This window comes from Pimephales promelas, chromosome 8 (assembly GCF_988280905.1).
Source record: "Pimephales promelas chromosome 8, fPimPro1.hap1.1, whole genome shotgun sequence".
NCBI classification, from domain to species: Eukaryota; Metazoa; Chordata; class Actinopteri; order Cypriniformes; family Leuciscidae; genus Pimephales; species Pimephales promelas.
In genome coordinates this window covers 3,071,632-3,083,970 of record NC_142776.1, presented here as the reverse complement: position 1 = coordinate 3,083,970, position 12,339 = coordinate 3,071,632, and the positions used below count along the sequence as shown (strand labels likewise).

Here is a 12,339-nt window from a genome sequence, read left to right as displayed (position 1 = left end):
CGAGTAGTAGATGAGAGAGGCAATCATGGGACGCAAGTATTTGTTTTCATGGTGCAAAGTCCAAGTGCGTTGAATATGTTCCCCGCGATGCTGCCCGGGCTAGACTCTGGCTCTGGACGTTTGGTTTGCCATCAACCACGGACACATCTAAGCATGATCAAAACTAAGTTATAGTGTGTGCCGCGAACATTTTCTCGAGAGAGCTGCGAGAAGTGGAGAATGGGGACTTCGCCTTGTTGACAACTAATCCAAGTGCGTCTTGCGAGTGATGCAGCATCCCGAGGACTTTCTATCCCTTCAGATGTGTGTGTGTGTGTGTGTGTCTAAAATGAGAAGTCATCCACCACTGCAGAGCCTTTATTATGAGGGTTCAGAGGGCGCGTAGACTATGCACGGAATGATTTTTTAAACATTTTTTTTTATTAGATTTTAAATTTTGACAATAAACACACCAAAAAGAAACAGAACAAACAACAACCTATCTACCAATCCCTCCCACCCACCCCGCGGTCTCTTTATAATGGGGTACAAAATGGACAGATAAGTCAACAGAAAAACAGTCACAGGAAATATAAAACATTTAAAAAAATAAAAAAAATAAGAGAAATGGGATAAAGTGTTCAAACTGAGTCCTGAACATTGCTTTGCGCAATATACTTGGAGACCTTATCAGCGGCTGTTGTGCAAATTTTTAGTGTTGAGATTTGAGCCAAGTTCACCCGAGCTGTGGATATTTCTAACATTATAATGTCCTAAAGTTGAAACAACCACTTGAATATATCCAAGGTATGTGGTGGGAGCCAGTGTTGAGCTAAGAGGTTTTTTGCAGACGTTAAGCCGGCCAGGTAGACAATTTTTTGCTGCTTGCTTAGAGAAGTCAAACTCAGAGTCATCATTCAGCAATAATACAGAGGGTATCACCGGAATCGGATATTCAATGATTTTCGATAAGATACCACATACCTCAGACCAAAAATGTTTAACCTTTTCACATTCCCACATCATATGGAAAAAGGAACCAAGTTGTTGGTCAGGACATTTATCGCAAAAAGGATTGAAGGAGGAGTCAATACGATGTCTTTTCAGTGGGGTCCAATAAGTTCTGTGACAGAAGTTATAGTGAATCATTTGGTGATTGGGATTCCTAGATGAAGTGAAAATGTTCTGCCATACTCTTCCCCAGTCGGTGACATCCTCCTGTTGTTCACAGTCTCTTTGCCATGCACGCTTTATAGCTAGGCCATTTGCTGAAGCACGGAATGATTTTTTTAAGCGGAAAATTAATAATTTTTTTCTGAAATGTATTTATTGTGTTTATATAAACCACTATATATTTTATAATGACATTATAATTATACATGTAGCCTACATTAATATGTTTTAAATAGAATTACGATTACTGTAGGCTAATATATGTAGCAGGACATTCATTTGAAAGGACAATAATAAAGTGTCAGTGTATTTCATAAGACTTTAACTTTGCCAGTTATCCACAAGTTTCCGAGGGGCGCTCCTGTAAAAAATAAAGTGGGTGAAACTTCCGGTGACACGGCGGAAGTAGCATTCCAATGTTATTTTGTGTGTTAGTTAGCGAAGAGGCTAGCTGTTTTTCGGAGAATTATTTTACTATTTAAAGACGCAAATCTTTATGAGAGATGTCGTTACGGAGCTCAGGGACAACATGTGCTGTTCGCGGTTGTATGTATAACCGGACTAAACTAAACGTGATTGTTTTGAACATAAGCTGAAAACGAAATCTGAGTGATCCTGCAGAGCCCGTCTCTGATCCTGCCAATGACTGTAGTTTCCATCACCTCCCAAAAGACGACGAATCTTCCTGTGTACATTTGTTTAAATTCTTAATATTCTATAAACTCTATCAGCATGTGATACTGTTCGCTACTGATGTTACACCTAAACTCAGGATCAAAGCCTGTGTTGACAGAATACCAAATGTGCCAGTAATGTATTCAAGTAGCACATTCATTTATAATTTTGAATAAACTCCAAAGCACAATGACTAAGTGTATTTTTTTATTTTAATTGTTTGTCAGCTCGCACAACTGTCTGTCACCATGCCTTGTCTTGATGAGTATTGATTATTAATGTTATTATAATACTCCCAATCAACTACTGCGGACGGTAAAGGTACTGTTATTTCACCCTTTTGAATTTCGTTGAGGTTGTGTTCCCACATCGTTAGCTAGTTTGGATCGCTATAACTTGAATGACTGTCAACTGTTGAATGAACGAGTGTCAAGCATGTCAAATCGCGCTTTGTTTACTTCCAACCGGAAGTCGCGCCCACTTTTGACGCAAGGCCTCATGGGGCGTAGGAAACTTGTGGATATATAAAAATCTAGCATCTCCTCACGTTTTACCATTGCTTCTTAGTGACAGTCGATATGCATGGATGGGACATTGACGTGATGGCCATACCACACACACTCCCTCCCTTCTTCTCACAGCTAGCCACGCCCGTTTAAGTTGCATTTTTCAAAAAGATTTTGAGCTAGACTTGAGCTGAAAGAGGGGGGTTTCATGACCCTTTAATGTTGTTGGTCAGGACATTTATATGCATGTGGTTTCATGACTCTTTAATGAAGCTATGAAACAGTTGAAGCAAATGTGCCATTTTGTTTCGACGCTTCGAATCAATCCGACACCCGTCTCCATGGCGACACCTAGTGGTTTACTAAAATATGAAGCTTGTAACCTGTAGTCTCTTCACATTGCATAATGTTATTTTAGTCATGAAAAATTTATAAAATAAATCAAGCCACAATGTCTCCGTTTCTTTTTTTTTTTTAATTCTTTTTAAGATTTTTATTCAAAAATATGAATTTCTCTATATGTATATACATGTTGCGGCCACGAAAATGGCACTTGTTACAGAAAAAAAACATGTTACAGTAGTCTGCCCCCGAGCCAGTGTGTGTGTCTGCCCCCGAGCCAGTGTGTGTGTCTGCCCCCGAGCCAGTGTGTGTGTCTGCCCCCAAGCCAGTGTGTGTGTCTGCCCCGAGCCAGTGTGTGTGTCTGCCCCCGAGCCAGTGTGTGTGTCTGCCCCGAGCCAGTGTGTGTGTCTGCCCCCGAGCCAGTGTGTGTGTCTGCCCCCGAGCCAGTGTGTGTGTCTGCCCCGAGCCAGTGTGTGTGTCTGCCCCCGAACCAGTGTGTGTGTCTGCCCCCGAGCCAGTGTGTGTGTCTGCCCCCGAGCCAGTGTGTGTGTCTGCCCCCGAGCCAGTGTGTGTGTCTGCCCCCGAGCCAGTGTGTGTGTCTGCCTCCGAGCTAGTGTGTGTGTCTGCCCCCGAGCTAGTGTGCGTGTCTGCCCCCGAGCTAGTGTGCGTGTCTGCCCCCGAGCTAGTGTGCGTGTCTGCCCCCGAGCTAGTGTGCGTGTCTGCCCCCGAGCTAGTGTGCGTGTCTGCCCCCGAGCTAGTGTGCGTGTCTGCCCCCGAGCTAGTGTGTGTGTCTGCCCCCGAACCAGTGTGTGTGTCTGCCCCCGAACCAGTGTGTGTGTCTGCCCCCGAACCAGTGTGTGTGTCTGCCCCCGAACCAGTGTGTGTGTCTGCCCCCGAACCAGTGTGTGTGTCTGCCCCCCCGAACCAGTGTGTGTGTCTGCCCCCCCGAACCAGTGTGTGTGTCTGCCCCCCCGAACCAGTGTGTGTGTCTGCCCCCCCGAACCAGTGTGTGTGTCTGCCCCCGAACCAGTGTGTGTGTCTGCCCCCGAACCAGTGTGTGTGTCTGCCCCCGAACCAGTGTGTGTGTCTGCCCCCGAACCAGTGTGTGTGTTTGCCCCGAACTAGTGTGTGTGTGTCTGCCCCCGAACCAGTGTGTGTGTCTGCCCCCGAACCAGTGTGTGTGTCTGCCGCCGAACTAGTGTGTGTTTGCCCCGAACCAGTGTGTGTTTGCCCCGAACTAGTGTGTGTGTCTGCCCCCGAACCAGTGTGTGTGTCTGCCCCCGAACCAGTGTGTGTGTCGGCCCCCGAGCCAGTGTGTGTGTCGTCCCCCGAGCCAGTGTATGTGTCTGCGCCCGAACCAGTGTGTGTGTCTGCCCCCGAACACACTGGTTCAGCGGCAGACACACACACTGGCTTGGGGGTAGACACACACACTGCCTCAGGTGCCGACACACACACTGCTTCGGGGGCAGACACACACACTGGCTCGGGGGCAGACACACACACTGGCTCGGTGGCAGACACACACACTGGCTCGGGGGCAGACACACACACTGCTTCGGGGGCAGACACACACACTGGCTCGGGGACAGACACACACACTGGCTCGGGGGCAGACACACACATTGGCTCGGGGACAGACCGACTGTTTTTTCTGTGTTGTTGTTGTTTTGTGTGTTGAGTTTTGATTAAGTTATATTAAAGTTTGCTTTTGGGTCCTTCTTTGCTTGACTCCAGCCATCCATTACGGTACAATATTCGCTGATTTTTGGACCACATCACGCTTTTGATCGCGTCTCTTAGTGGCAGCGGGGGTATGTAGAGTTGAAGAAGACACAACCGGAAGCTTTTGTTGTTGAAAACTCTCATCAGAGATCGAAACCTTCACCCAGGTACTGCTCCAGACAGCTCCTCAGTCGTTGGTTCTCCTGTAACTGAAGCTCTTTCTCTCGCTTCAGACACAAACTGTCGAGCTTCACCTTGTTGTGACGCTGCCAAAACTTCTCAAAAGAAGCATTGTCATGTGTTAGCTGTGGGGAGAGAATAGGACAAGGAGAGATAAGTCAAAAGACAACACACATTATATATTGAATTTAACAGATGACTAGAATAGTGCAAAAGAAATGCTAGGACACATCAAATCAAAGTAATGAAACTGCATGAAATATCTGAATTTTAACAAACCGGAGTGAGTTCCTCATCCGCCGACTTCATGGCATTGGCTTTCACCTGACTCAGCTCTTCTTCACTCAACGATGACTTGTAGAAGGGCAGAACCTTCTCGTACTTTGTCTCCATCTTACTGCACAGCTTAGAGTAACGCAATAACCTTTCCCCCTATGGAAGAGACAGAATGGGTGAGTGACTGGATATTGAGAGTATTGCTAAAATTAATTCACTTAGTTCCGGAATGACATAATCTCTACTTCCAATAAATATACAAAATGCATCCCTGTTGTCCCTGTTATAACAATGATTAGGGGTTTCTACCGCAGACAGCAACACAGTGTCGGCCCAGACCTGGCCCAAATCTGGTACGAGTTAAACCCACAAGTATCAGATGTGGCCCGGATCTGGGCAGTTGCTGTCTGGGACACCATTCCTATTTACCCGTCATTTCCCTCTGATTTGAGAAGTTATGGTTAGGGTTAGGTTTAGATTTAGAGGTTTTTGGACAGAAATGTTGTTGCAGGATCAACAAAACATAACTATTACTTGAAGGCATAAAGCACTTTGGAAAATTGTAAAAAAAATTCAATAAAATATGAGTGTATATATTAAATGTGGGTGTAATCAACTTACCATAGCTGTTGTCTCCTGTAGTTTTTCAGTAATATTTTTGAACTGAATGACAGGTTTAGTGGCCAGATTTGTCCGAGTGGTTTGGATCTCCTTGATCTGGTCTCTGAAGCGTTGAATATCCTGGACGCGCTTGACACAGTCTGAACGAAGTTGAACTGTTTCTTGGCATTCACCAGACATCAGCTCACATTCCAGATCTGAGATGGACTCCTGCAAAAGTTTAAATTGCATTAAAATCGGCAAAATAATGAAATATCACAATTGGAAGAAAAATGATTGTCCAAATTAGACAGAAACAAATGAATTTTTGCCTAACCTCCAATTCCTGAATGCACTGTTTATCTACCTCCACCTCTTTAAACTCGAGAAGCAGAGAGTCATATTCTTCTTTCTTTTTTTCGTATGAAACATCATTAAACTTCCAGAATTGAGATCTCGTCGGCTTGTATTCCCTCAGTTCTTCAATGACCTCTTTCATCTGTGTTTCCACTGTTTCATATTCCGCTTTGTGCTGCAGAAATAAACAGACAACATATTATTAAGATTATGTTTTTGATTTATGATTATGTTTTATTTCCCCAACTGCTAACATCCTTTTGTCCAATCTTTAGTCACATTTCCAAAACTCTAAACTCTGTCTGGCCGACTTGGTCATTGTGCTCCCTTAGCTCAACTCCATTGGTGATCATTAAAGACTTTAAAGAGAAATAAATCTTTATTCTTCCAAACTTTTGATAAGTACTACTAGTGTACACTTGTAAACTCCTACATACATTTGTATATTTGTGTAATCAGTATTTTTGTAATCCATGATTTATTTATATTTGAATTGCACTGCATATTTTAGGTTAATCCAATAATTATGATTTTGCAAACCAAGACATTTACTTGAACTCTATTCTCTTTTTCTTCTTTTTTTTTTGTATTTTTCCTTTGCTCTAGCTTGTTGACTAATTCTAGTTTTTACTAAACCCATAAATATGGCACTATGACAAATTGCTAGTGATGTTCCTCATTACTAAGTCATTTTGGATAACAGCATCTACAAAATGAATAAATATAAACATAATAAAACCAGTACCTTTTTTCTGATTTGTTTGCAACTGTTCTCGTAGTCACGTCTCGCCTCAGGGTAAATCTCAGCATTGTGCTTTTCCATGAAAAACGTTACATCCTTCAAATACGCACTCTCCCGCTCGCTCTGTGAATGAATCGGCTCCCTGGAAATGAAAAGAAATAACACACAGATGTTACTACATTGGCTCAATCCTTCGCAGTGCATTTTCATGTCCCCATTTAGATATTTTGTATAGAATATAATACTGTTTTTTGTGTGTAATCCTGTTCATGACATCACTTTTGGTGGGAAAACAGTGTAAACATCATTGTCTATTCAGCATTTTCTAAAGTTAAAAGGTATATCCTAAAAAGAATGATCCGATTTAAATTGTCAGGAACTGGTAAACTGGCCAGCCCTTGAAAACAAAACACTACTTTTGTGTGATTGTTTGTGTGTGTTACCTTTCAGTATCATACTCTGAGCGAAGTTCTTCGAGTTTGTTGTTGAAGTCGAGTGCTTGTTTTTCCAGCCGAAGCACATGACGCTTTAACAGACTGTCCATGCTCTGCTGATGAGAAGTGCGTGACAGCTCTGACCGCCGCTCCATCTTCGACAGCTCATCCACCATGCTCTGTAAAACACACACATTTGTTACTCCAAGGCTCTGTAATGAAAGTTATAGAAGTAAAACTGAGAGTCAAGTATATATATATATATATATATATATATATATATGTTATATGTAGTCACCTTAATGAGGTTGTCTTGGTCTTTTTGGGCTCTCTCAAAGCTCTGGCTGAGGTTTGAGCTGTCATCTCGGGAAGAGCCGGGGATAGGAGGGAGCTTGACACACTGCCCTCGGCTGGACATCCGGGACCTTTCTCTCAGCACAATTGTGTTACGGAAACTGCGAGTGATCTCCTGTTGATGATACATAAGAATAAGAAAACACCTTAATACAATGCTCAACATATGAACGCAAGCTTAGTGTTAATAATGACCGATGATGGTTGAAAAAACACAGTGAATCCTATGATAGACTTCTTACTTACCCTCTTCATCTCAATTTCTTCTGGGCGTTGTTGAGGCGCTGGTCGTTGTCTCAGTCTAGGAAGTGGCTGAGGTCGCACTGCAGACGGTGGTTGAGGTCGCAGTTTAGACGGTGGTTGAGGCCGCAGTTTACATGGTGGTAGAGGTTGCAGTGTAGGCATGTCCGAACCACTCTTACGTTCCAGGGGCCTGAGCGTGCGAAATGTTTTGCTAGTCATGATGGAAAATAGTACGTTGATCCAAAATCCGACAGGTCAAATTTTATGATCTGAAACCGTACACAGCTGTAATGTGCAATTCAACTGTTCAAAAACAGACCCAAACAGATATAAAATTGCACACTAATCAATAGCTGTAGACTATAAAACTGCACACTAACAGACTATGAAACTGCACTCTAATCAACAACTGTAGACTGAAGACAACAAGTCACGAGTTTCAGTAGAGGTTTGCAGCGTCTAGTACTGTGACGTGTCGAATAGAATGCATTCCGATGACGTCCGGCAGCAGCAGTGCGTCAGAGCCGCAGAAATTCAAGGTTATTGTTTTGATTTAAAAACTTTAAGAGAGAATGACCTGTCAGCACAATAAGTCTATGAGAGGAATGTAGATAAGGCTACTTGTAGTAATAATACATAGCCTATATATTTTGCGTCACTAAACTGTAGAGCATCAACCACAAGTTTCTGCACGGCCCTAACTAACTAACTAACCCAAAGCATATAACGTTAATGTATTATTCTGTCACGTTATACGATGAAGGTTGAGTCCAACAATAATTCAGTTTACTGACTTTCTCTCACCGACGACGTCTTGTTGAGCTTTTCTATTACATCGAGACGAGCTCTGATTCCGACTGATCTTACTTTAACTTCCGTTGCTCGTGTCTCCCGTGATCATGATAAATGTTTTGCCTTGGAAAACCATTAACGTTAGCCTATAAAGAATACGCCTACAATTTGGCGCGTTGAGTCAGAATGTCAATAAGGAATAGAAATACACAAACAATGACATAAAAAGTAAATAAATATGAAATAATACAAATGCTAAAAAATAACGTCTGATAACATGAAGGTTCGGATCCGACTCAGATAATAATATTGTCACTCGCACAATGTCAGTACTGTGACTGTCTAATGTATAATATCAAAATAAAAGCCCTCTAACAGCTGTTTTGTCGATCAAACCAGAAAAAGAAAACTCAGCATTCCCTGCGCTGACCAATTTCCCTCCAGATTGATATACCCCTCCTCAGAGTCAGAAATAACCACAAATACATCAAAAAATATTTTGCTACAAATGACAAATACTTGATCATCAAATGTATCAAAATAAATACAAAATTGTTTCACCATTTTATCATCAAATGGCCTGTGTTATTGGCTCCGTAACATGCATAAGCTAATTATATTTGACTGAATGCCTGCGTTGAAATATTTGACTTTATACTCCGAACACTATGAACATTATGAACTAACATTATGAACACTAACGAGGTGAAGACAGGTGACACAGATGATAAAGACGATGAACAGGTGGATGATTGAGGGACTGAGATCAGGTGTGGAAACAAGAGGATCCTGGGAAGTTTTTTTTATTTTTTATTAATGCCAAGGTATCAAAAATACAATTAAATTACAACAATATACAAATTGCACATAGGAGAAATAATGAAAACAATACAGCACATATGCATATAGCCACATAATATACATACAAAAAAATAAAAATAAATAAAACAGAACAGAATGCATTAATAAATTAAATTAAAAAGTTCAAACAAGTTTATGGTCTTAAGAGCTTTAAGATTCTTGGATGATGAGATACTTTGGATGTATTGCTGAACCTCTCTACTAAAAACAATGAATAAGGGATTCTGCTGCGTAAATTTACTACGGTGAATGTGAAATTTTGCAAGGAATAACAACAAATTAATAATATAATACTCATTAAATTTAGCTTTTTCTATATTAAAGAAGCCAAACAGTACATCCTTAAAGAGCAAGGAAAAACCCGGAAGCACATTGTGTTTAATGAAATTAGAAAATTCAACCCAAAATAACTGTGTATGAGGACAGTCCCAGAATATATGGAGAGCAGTCTCGTCAGGTGCGCCACAAAAAGAACACTTAGTGTCTAGATCTGACTTAAATTCTTTTCAAAAAGGCTTTAGCAGGGTAACACTTGTGTAATAATTTAAATGAAATTTCTCTAATCTTGTTAGTTATTATTGTCACAGTCCTCCGTCTGCACCAGTCTGTCTTGTCTTCAGCACTACACTTCCCAGGATCCTCTCGTCACCCTATCCCGTGTTCACTCCCTCATCAGCCACCTGTTCCTCGTCTTGATCATCTGTTTCACCTGTTTTCACCCCATTATGTTTGATTATTCTGTGTATTTAGTTCCCTCTGTTTTACTCAATGATTGTCGGTCGATGTTGTATGTTACCCGGAGATTCCCTGTCCTCCTACCCGTATGTTTGATTAAAATGAGTATCTTCACGTTCATCTGGACTCCTCCTATTCCTTCTGCCTGCACTCCTGCACTCCACCATCTCACACCGTGACAGATCGACCGACCACAACAGTGACAACATGGGACTTTTCCTAACCCCGGCTCTCACCACCATCAACCTTTTCCAGGACGGACGAACTTGTAAGGAGTACGTCGTCAGGTTCCTGGAGCTCTCTGCTGGGGTAAGTTGGTCAGATGACGTTCTAAAGTCAGTCTTTTGGCTGGGTTTGGACGATCATCTGTACCGGCAAGCCCCAGCAGCAGCGTTTCCAGGAACCTTCGCCGGATACCTGGATCATGTGTTGTGGTTGAGTGGGTCAGCCTTCACCGTTGGTGAGGCTGAAGATGACAGCGCCACTCAACCACACACACCCACCATCATCCCCACCCCTGCCGTCATCACCTACCGGTCAGAGCCCTCTTCACCGCTGGTTCCGTCCAGCCCCATCCAGCCGGCGCCAGTGACCGTCGAGACCGTCCAGCGAGAGACCGTCGAGACCGTCCAGCGAGAGACCGTCGAGACCGTCCAGCGAGAGACCGTCCAGACCGTCCAGCCAGAGACCGTCCAGACCGTCCAGCCAGAGACCGTCCAGACCGTCCAGCCAGAGACCGTCCAGACCGTCCAGCCAGAGACCGTCCAGACCGTCCAGCCAAAGACCGTCCAGACCGTCCCGCCAGAGACCGTCCAGTCTGAGCCCTCACTGCTGGTTCCGTCCAGCTCTCCAGAGACTGAATGCTCTTCACCGCTGGTTCCGTCCAGCTCTCCAGAGACTGAATGCTCTTCACCGCTGGTTCCGTCCAGCTCTCCAGAGACTGAATGCTCTTCACCGCTGGTTCCGTCCAGCTCTCCAGAGACTGAATGCTCTTCACCGCTGGTTCCGTCCAGCTCTCCAGAGACTAAATGCTCTTCACCGCTGGTTCCGTCCAGCTCTTCAGAGACTGAATGCCCTTCACTGCTGGTCCCGTCCAGCTCTCCAGAGTCTGAATGCTCTTCACTGCTGGTTCCGTCCAGCTCTCCAGAGACTGAATGCTCTTCACCGCTGGTTCCGTCCAGCTCTCCTGAGACTGAATGCTCTTCACCGCTGGTTCCGTCCAGCTCTCCAGAGACTGAATGCTCTTCACCGCTGGTTCCGTCCAGCTCTCCAGAGACTGAATGCTCTTCACCGCTGGTTCCGTCCAGCTCTCCAGAGACTGAATGCTCTTCACCGCTGGTTCCGTCCAGCTCTCCAGAGACTGAATGCTCTTCACTGCTGGTTCCGTCCAGCTCTCCAGAGACTGAATGCTCTTCACCGCTGGTTCCGTCCAGCTCTCCAGAGACTGAATGCTCTTTACCGCTGGTTCCGTCCAGCTCTCCAGAGACTGAATGCTCTTCACCGCTGGTTCCGTCCAGCTCTCCAGAGACTGAATGCTCTTCACAGCTGGTTCCGTCCAGCTCTCCAGAGACTGAATGCTCTTCACCGCTGGTTCCGTCCAGCTCTCCAGAGACTGAATGCTCTTCACCGCTGGTTCCGTCCAGCTCTCCAGAGACTGAATGCTCTTCACCGCTGGTTCCGTCCAGCTCTCCAGAGACTGAATGCTCTTCACCGCTGGTTCCGTCCAGCTCTCCAGAGACTGAATGCTCTTCACCGCTGGTTCCGTCCAGCTCTCCAGAGACTGAATGCTCTTCACCGCTGGTTCCGTCCAGCTCTCCAGAGACTGAATGCTCTTCACCGCTGGTTCCGTCCAGCTCTCCAGAGACTGAATGCTCTTCACCGCTGGTTCCGTCCAGCTCTCCAGAGACTGAATGCTCTTCACCGCTGGTTCCGTCCAGCTCTCCAGAGACTGAATGCTCTTCACCGCTGGTTCCGTCCAGCTCTCCAGAGACTGAATGCTCTTCACCGCTGGTTCCGTCCAGCTCCCCAGAGATTGAATGCTCTTCACCGCTGGTTCCGTCCAGCTCTCCAGAAACTGAATGCTCTTCACAGCTGGTTCCGTCCAGCTCTCCAGAGACTGAATGCTCTTCACCGCTGGTTCCGTCCAGCTCTCCAGAGACTGAATGCTCTTCGCCGCTGGTTCCGTCCAGCTCTCCAGAGACTGAATGCTCTTCGCCGCTGGTTCCGTCCAGCCCTCCAGAGACTGAATGCTCTTCGCTGCTGGTTCCGTCCAGCCCTCCAGAGACTGAATGCTCTTCACTGCTAGTTCCGTCCAGCCCTCCAGAGACTGAACGCTCGTCACTGCTGGTTCCGTCCAGCCCTCCAG

At 44.7% G+C, this 12,339-nt stretch overlaps 2 protein-coding genes across 2 annotated transcripts in view; both read right to left on the bottom strand.

Annotated features, from left to right (window-relative positions):
* LOC148977630 (uncharacterized) overlaps positions 1-12,339 on the bottom strand; it is a 30,185-nt gene that overhangs the window by 4,481 nt on the left and 13,365 nt on the right. The window contains exons 4-7 of the mRNA XM_089134598.1: positions 3,869-3,925; positions 3,679-3,815; positions 3,136-3,586; positions 2,912-3,060 (exon numbers count right to left, since the gene is read on the bottom strand). Of these exons, the coding sequence (XP_088990724.1) occupies positions 2,912-3,060; positions 3,136-3,586; positions 3,679-3,815; positions 3,869-3,925 (794 nt within the window). The remainder of the gene's footprint in view (positions 1-2,911; positions 3,061-3,135; positions 3,587-3,678; positions 3,816-3,868; positions 3,926-12,339) is intronic.
* Positions 4,295-8,772, bottom strand: LOC148977631 (dynein regulatory complex subunit 2-like). Its single transcript, XM_089133736.1, has 8 exons — positions 7,590-8,772; positions 7,288-7,458; positions 6,999-7,168; positions 6,559-6,697; positions 5,794-5,988; positions 5,478-5,687; positions 4,860-5,012; positions 4,295-4,705 (listed from the first exon to the last, which is right to left on the bottom strand). Exons 1-8 carry the CDS (start codon positions 7,803-7,805, stop codon positions 4,544-4,546), a joined length of 1,416 nt encoding a protein of 471 aa, XP_088989862.1. The 5' UTR covers positions 7,806-8,772; the 3' UTR covers positions 4,295-4,543.